This window comes from Antrostomus carolinensis, unplaced genomic scaffold, assembly GCF_000700745.2.
Source record: "Antrostomus carolinensis isolate BGI_N321 unplaced genomic scaffold, ASM70074v2 scaffold46452, whole genome shotgun sequence".
In the NCBI taxonomy this organism is placed as follows: domain Eukaryota; kingdom Metazoa; phylum Chordata; class Aves; order Caprimulgiformes; family Caprimulgidae; genus Antrostomus; species Antrostomus carolinensis.
In genome coordinates, this window is record NW_010299693.1 from 1 (window position 1) to 6,794 (window position 6,794).

Here is a 6,794-nt window from a genome sequence, read left to right on the forward strand (position 1 = left end):
GACCGGGCTGGGGACGGGGGGGAACCGGCAGCGTCCGGGCACGATCGCGGCCCCTCAAGCCGGCGCCGCCTCGCAGGTGCCAGCGACATCGAGCGGTTCCTGGCCGCCTTCTGCGAGCAGAGAGCTGCCGTGGTGGAGGCGGCGCGGAAGCTGCTGTCGGACGAGCGGGCCCCCAGGAGACAGAAGCTGCTGGCGGATCTCATCCACAACCTGAGCGGGAACATCCCGGCCGAGGGCCGGCGGGAGGACGAGAAATGGTTCGAAGGTACGTCCGGGCTGGGCTGTCACCCAGCGGGAGCTGCTGCGGGGCACCGGGCATCGCTCTGTGACAAAGAGTCACTGCTGCCCATCCCACTGTTCTGAAAGAAAAGCAGTTTATTGGGAGACCTTCTGGCTGCTGTGATTTGGTACCTGCTCAGGGGATTACCTATCCCTGACACTAGTGTGTGCTTTTCTTTAAAATATATCCATATATATATATATATGCATATATAAAAATATATGCATAATTACTATCAGAAAATGGTAAAAAAAGCCAGTGCTCCCTACTGCTCTACCCAAGATCGCTCTGGAATACATTTTTCCCATTAACATAGGTCTGCATTTACAACCCTTTAACAATTTCCTAATATCCTATTGATAATTTGCATGTTTCTTTATACTTTTTTTGCAAGTTCCCCCTTCCATTCCCAAATCATTGTTGCAGTTCTTCCTCAACAATCCAGCCTTCTTTTCACAGTCTCCTAGTTTTCTGTGTACGCACATTAAGGAGAAACATTTAACAATGGTATCAGCTACTGCTCTCACAGCAGATGCTCTGCATGGTCCTTTTAACTGCCAAGAACAGGGTAGTCTTGAACAAATGGGAAAGGAAAATAAAAATCTGTGCATGCTGAGTTTCTGAAAAGACGGGATAAACACCCAGCTAGGCAGAAGCACAGCACTAAAAGCATTAAGTTACAACAATCTAACTCCCTTTAGGTCTAGAGTCTCGTTTTAAGAACAAATCAAGCTACATGCGATACAGTTGCGAAAGCAGAATACGAAGCTACATGAAAGAGGTAAAAGTTTCTGTTGAAGTAACTTATTTCCAAGCTGCTAGTAAATGTAATTCTGTGACTACATATATAAAAAACACAGTACAACCTACTGATTGTAGAGAAGAGCCTCAGGCTGCTACAGGCACCAAAAAATGATCGTTTTGTTTTTTTTTTTTCCTGCTCCCCTAGGTTAGTAGTTTCATTTCAAGCGTTCATCCTACGGCAAGAGATGCATATAAAGGGATAATTGACTTGATGTCAGATAAACTGAAATCTGTGAAGTATAACGGATGTTACTTTGACAGAAGAGAGGAGGAGGCAGTCCGCCTGTGCACTGCGGAGGGATGGTTCTCTTGTCAGGTAAGTTCAGCCCGTTGTAAAGCAGAGGGTCTTGGTTCCAACAAGCAGCGTCACGAATTGAAGTGACATTACAGGAGGGAAACAGTCCCTTGGATGCTTGTGTAGTGCAGGATCAAGTTTGGCAGGGTGATGTTGTCACAGTGGGTGGGATCTAGCTTTGGTCAGTTATAGCAAGCGGAAGGACCGCGCTGGGGTGACGAGCGGTACAAGCCTTTCAACATAACCATCTTGTTTCACAGGGACCTTTCGACAGAGCTGACTGCCCATGTAAGCATTCCATCAACCCCTACAGTAACAGGGAGAGCAGAATCCTCTTCAGTACCTGGAATCTCGATCACATGTATGTATAAAGTATTAATCCAAACCTACCTGTTTCATGCCCTTCATCTTAGGCAGGAAAGGTGTAGCCATCGAGTTTTTAACCCCTCTCACTGAGCAGTTCGCTCCGCTGTGAACAGTGCATTGTGATAAAAGATGCTTGGATGCTGCAGCTGTTTCTGATAACATAAAATCCTGAAGACAGATGATAATGCCATCTCTTATTAGCTGCTTTGCTTCTGTTCAGATTTTCTTTGTATGGAAACATACACCTCCTCACCATGTTGTCCTTTGTGAAGACTCCTCTCTGGCAAAAACCCTCTGACCTGTTTACAGGCATTGTGCACTTGTGAAGCAAACAGGATTTGCTAAACTGATTTCCTCAGGGGAAAAAAAATAATCATAAACCTAGCTACAGTGAAAGAATTCAAATTCTGCCTGGCTCTAAAAGGAAGACAGAGACTTGATTGTTATGAAAAAAACTTGATGGCAATATTGTTTTCTCTTTTGTGTACTAAAGAATAGAGAAGAAACGTGCTGTTGTCCCAGAATTGGCAGAAGCTGTCAAAACACGAGGTGGAAGAGAAGTGAACTGGGAATACTTCTATCAGCTGCTGTTTACCGTGGATAATTTAAAACTTGTACATATCGCTTGCCATAAGAAAACCAATCATAATCTCAGCTGTGACAAAACCAAAATTTACAAAAAAAGGAAGCAAAACCACAAGATTTCATAGTGCTATCTCTGGAAGGGACTTCTGCTTTTTTCAGAATTGTGTTGCGTGGTATCATTTTTAAATAGCTCTAGTTTCTTAAACAAAAACTTACTTGGGAGTCCCTGGCAAAAAAAGAGACTTGCTAAGTAATTCAACTGCAGTCTCACAACATACATTCATATTGTGCCTAACTCTACTCTCCCGCCTTCTCGCTTCCTACAAGCCTTCTTTAGATGACACTGTGTTCAGTGCGATAAAATACAGCTGTGAGTCAGAGTTTTGAGGCCAGAGGCTGACACCGATTACTCCCTACCATCTCTTTCTTGCTGCAACAAACGTAGGCTCAAAGCTCACAGTACCCAGAAATGAAATCTGAACAAAACATTTTTTTAAAAAACTAATCTGAGGGGACTTCTCTGAACATTAAGCCACACAAGGAATATTTTAGGGTAATTACTTGGCTCTGTGCCTTTCCCAGGTAGACAACCACTGTATTTCAGGAATGCCAAAGGGTGATTCAGTGACAGAGCTGCTGGCTCTTCTCTACTCAAATGCCTGTGCTCACCCACAACCACTCGCTGCTGCTTTAGACGTGCTTCTCCTGTAAAGAAAAGCAAGGCTGTGGCATTTTTTTGCTTTTACCATCTTTGTTCTTTGTCATCTTTCCCATTGATTTCCTCTCCTTCCAAACAGTTTCTGCCTCTTTAGCTTGAGCTTGCTTCAGGCAATACAAGCAATGCTACTTATAATCGTGTTTACCTGTTGATTTAGAGAATATTGCTTTTTTTTTAAAACACTTCCTACCTCAGGTAACAAAATACAAAGATCAATTTTTACTTGAATTTTTTTAAAATATCAGCTGATAGCAGCTGAACTTTTAGGGATCGACTGTGTAAATTATATTAATTTTTTTTAAATAAAAAAATTACCACCATCTTTCTATGTGTGTACATGGAGGCAGAGGTGCACGAGAGGTTAATCAGGTGTAATACAGCAAGGCCAATACAGACTAGAAAGACTTGAGTGCAGGGAAACGTGCTTATGAATGAGCACTAATTACTTACTGCTGTGTAAATAACATCACTCTGGGGAAGAGTTCTGTTTTCCCCTGTGTTGCTGCTCCTCTTACCTGGACAAATCCAGCTGGTCTACGCAGAATTGTATGAAGATCGTATTGCTGTGTGAGCCATAACTTACTAGGTCTTGGAAATGCAGGAGCTTTGCTACAGAGAGTATTGTTTTATTTTAAACAACAAATTAAATCCCCTTCTCAAACATTTCAACGTGAAAAGTAAGTAGGTGCATTTTAAATACAGGATTTTTAATGCCAAAGCATTGAATTGGTCCTTCCAGATTGTCTCACCGAACATACATCATTGGTAACTGAGACAGAAATTCACACTATACTGTTTTGACATTGGGGAAGGCATCACAGCTAAGATTCTGATGACAAACACAATGTCATCTGTATGGCACACTTCCTGCAAACTGAAAACCACCGTTTTGCACAGTGCTGGAAGTAAAATCAACGTCTATGTGTGAAAACATATTTGCTAGAAAAAGACAGTAGCAAATATGGCATTTAAGGAAAGCTGGGAGAGCTACTTCAAGGAGTTGTGGTGAAAACCATGAATATGCTATTAAAAAATTAGGTTTTTCTGTCTTGCAGAATTAGAGTGAAAAGGAGCCAAGAAATATCATTGACAGACACAATGCATCAGCTGGAGTGGAAATGTGAATAAATTAACATGTCATGCATATACAATTTGTTTGGCTTACAACTTTTGAATGTTTAACAGGCTATAGCTGTAAAAATTAATATTTATTTAAACCATCTGCTGAAAACATTTTATCTATATTTTTAGAAATGTAGAAGAAATTATTTATAACAATAAAGATCTGGAAGCTTATTGCATAACCACACTTTCAAAGGAGTATTATCATAAACATCGAGTGAGTTAACAGTTCCTGAAATCATCTGAGGTTGCTCATTATTTTCTAAAAATGCATGCCAGAATAGCAAATCTGGTGGGCTGACCTGTATCCTTAGCAATCGATACTCGTTCTGTTTACCGATCGAGCCCGACACGGAGAGATCCTTTTTCACCACCGATGCTTTTATTTACAAAATTCCTATCCATAACCCATGGAAGACAACTGAAAATACTGCACGAGCTGCATTACACAACTACTACAAAAGGCAACGCTTACGGCTGGCCTGGTGGAAGAGGGAAGCAGTCAGCTTCACGTGGTGGTTGTTCAGAGAACTGGCATGCAATAAAAATGTATTTAACTTCCAGAGATTTACACCACTGAACGCACATTGACATCCGTGCGTTTAGTTTTGCCAGCAGAACTGCATTTTAGAGGTTTAATTGGTTCTGGTTTAATTGTAAACAATGCAACGTGACTTACACAACAGAGACCAGCGTCCCTTTTTGTACTGGGTAGTCAACTGGCTGCGTGACTAACTGGATGCCATAGAATTAACAGAAGAAGGACTGTGTTCTAACATGGTTTGTGGAGTGAGACCAAATGTTCACCCTAGATATGGACTCAAATTATAAAAAAAACCTATAAGAACTTCTATTTTCCCCGGGGTTTTTTTCTAAGTATTAGTGGTAAAAAGATAAATTACAATTTCTTTCCAAATCAGTGAACATTCAGTCGATCTTGGCCCCAGATAACCATGGGAGAATACTGGATCTGCTAATTCCAGAAAAACAAACTAACAGTTCTCTCTGGGAGAAAAGGCAAACGCAGACACCTTATGTTAGTGACACAGCCAACCATTGTTACGTGGTTGCAAAGAAAAAGGAAAATAAGGATTCATTTGTTTACAGTTTGTTGTTAGACAACATCCTCTTCCTCCTCCTCCTCATCTTCCTTTGCAATGAAATGCAGCTTTCTGAATTCTCGCCTGCTCATCGCTGTCCTTGGAAATGCAACTGCTGGGAGATCCTTTAAGGAAAGGATATAATCGTTAAGGAAAGTCTGTTGTGGCAAATGGCAGACCTCCTACCTCTTCAACGCTCCACAGTGTGCATTCCAAAGAATTACAATAATCAGAATAAAGAACCAATGATCAGTGAAAAACTCTTCTGACAGAATAGCACTGTGTCTCCATGATACAGCTATGTATGTCTTCATGAGTAAAAAAAAAAAATCTATCTTACGTAATTGGACTAAATCTAAATAGGAAAGGTTTTGCAGCTGAAATTAACTTGGCTGGGCAATTAATTTCATCTCCAATTGAGACAATTCTATCTGGGGGACAGAGATAACGACTCCAGATGTCTACCAATATTGGTCAAGTTTGCCTACAGTTTTGAGGTTAGCCTAATTTTCTTTGAAGATGCCAGACTGGAGTGAGACAGAGCTGAGACTGTAAAATGTGAGCAGACTGTCATCATCTTACCTGTATAAACTCGACATCTCCAAAGAACCGGTCCACTGGCATTGGCTGGTTGCTGTCTTCATCCAAGAACGCACTATGGTCTAGTTGTGTCGGCTTCTTTGGGAGGTCTTTATCCTCCAAGCTGGAGCCATCTGAAAGCACACTCTCACAGCTGCTCTCTTCGTCACTGCAGACGTGACTCTGCAGGTTTTCATCACTGTCCATTTTTGATGGGGCACTGCTTGATGTCACTGCACACGGCTGGAGAGAAGCGGTGTGCTCCTTTTTCTGTTTGTCTTCATTAGTCTCTGAAATGCTTTCACCTTTTTCCTGTTGAATTATATTGCAGTCTCCTGGATCTTCTGAATGTTGATTCCCATCAGATGTTTTAGGTGTTTCCCCCAACGCAGCAAGGTTTCCACTTCCACATGTAAGTCCTTCTAGTTCTGATTTTACTAGACTGTTTTTTTCACATTTTAGCCTCTTCAGGGGTCGTCTGTCAGCCACTTTGTGTGAAGAAGACTGTTAGAAAAAAAAAGATAAGATCCTAAAGTTTACTTGAAATAAACAGCATCACCAGACCTCTTTAGTTGCAAGGCTGGATGTGGAACAAGGCGAACGGCACCTTGAGCCAGAGAAAAATAATTAGTAGAAAGTGCACACGAAAGGAAGAAAAGAGCAGATAGCTTACACAGAACCACAACACAAGAGTCCATCACCAGTGGAAGGCTACTTCTCAAAGCATAAACCAGCACCGTACGTGGCTAATCACCATTTTGGTATTTTCTTAAGGATGCTGTGGATGGTAATTAATGTAGCAGAATGAACGTGCCCCTGCCCTGCACGTCTGCACACAGACAGAGTGGTGGGGAGGGAGGAAAGGCAAAGAAATTCCTTAAATCCTCCGGGTAATTCCCTCATGGTGATGCTCAGTTCGCAGCTGTTAATAACGGCCCGCACCCC

General features: G+C 41.9%; 2 protein-coding genes across 2 annotated transcripts; one reads left to right on the top strand and one right to left on the bottom strand.

Annotated features, from left to right (window-relative positions):
- Positions 1–76: 76 nt before the first annotated feature.
- DFFB (DNA fragmentation factor subunit beta) lies at positions 77–2,455 on the top strand (the record flags this gene model as incomplete). Its single annotated transcript, XM_010162873.2, has 5 exons — positions 77–265; positions 982–1,061; positions 1,230–1,400; positions 1,640–1,740; positions 2,239–2,455. Coding segments are annotated over 5 exons (758 nt in total), but the record flags the coding sequence as incomplete, so codon positions are not given.
- A 2,829-nt stretch (positions 2,456–5,284) lies between these two features.
- Positions 5,285–6,353, bottom strand: CUNH1orf174 (chromosome unknown C1orf174 homolog; the record flags this gene model as incomplete). The annotated part of the gene is made up of 2 exons (XM_010162874.1): positions 5,285–5,395; positions 5,853–6,353. Coding segments are annotated over 2 exons (612 nt in total), but the record flags the coding sequence as incomplete, so codon positions are not given.
- Between the last annotated feature and the right edge of the window lie 441 nt (positions 6,354–6,794).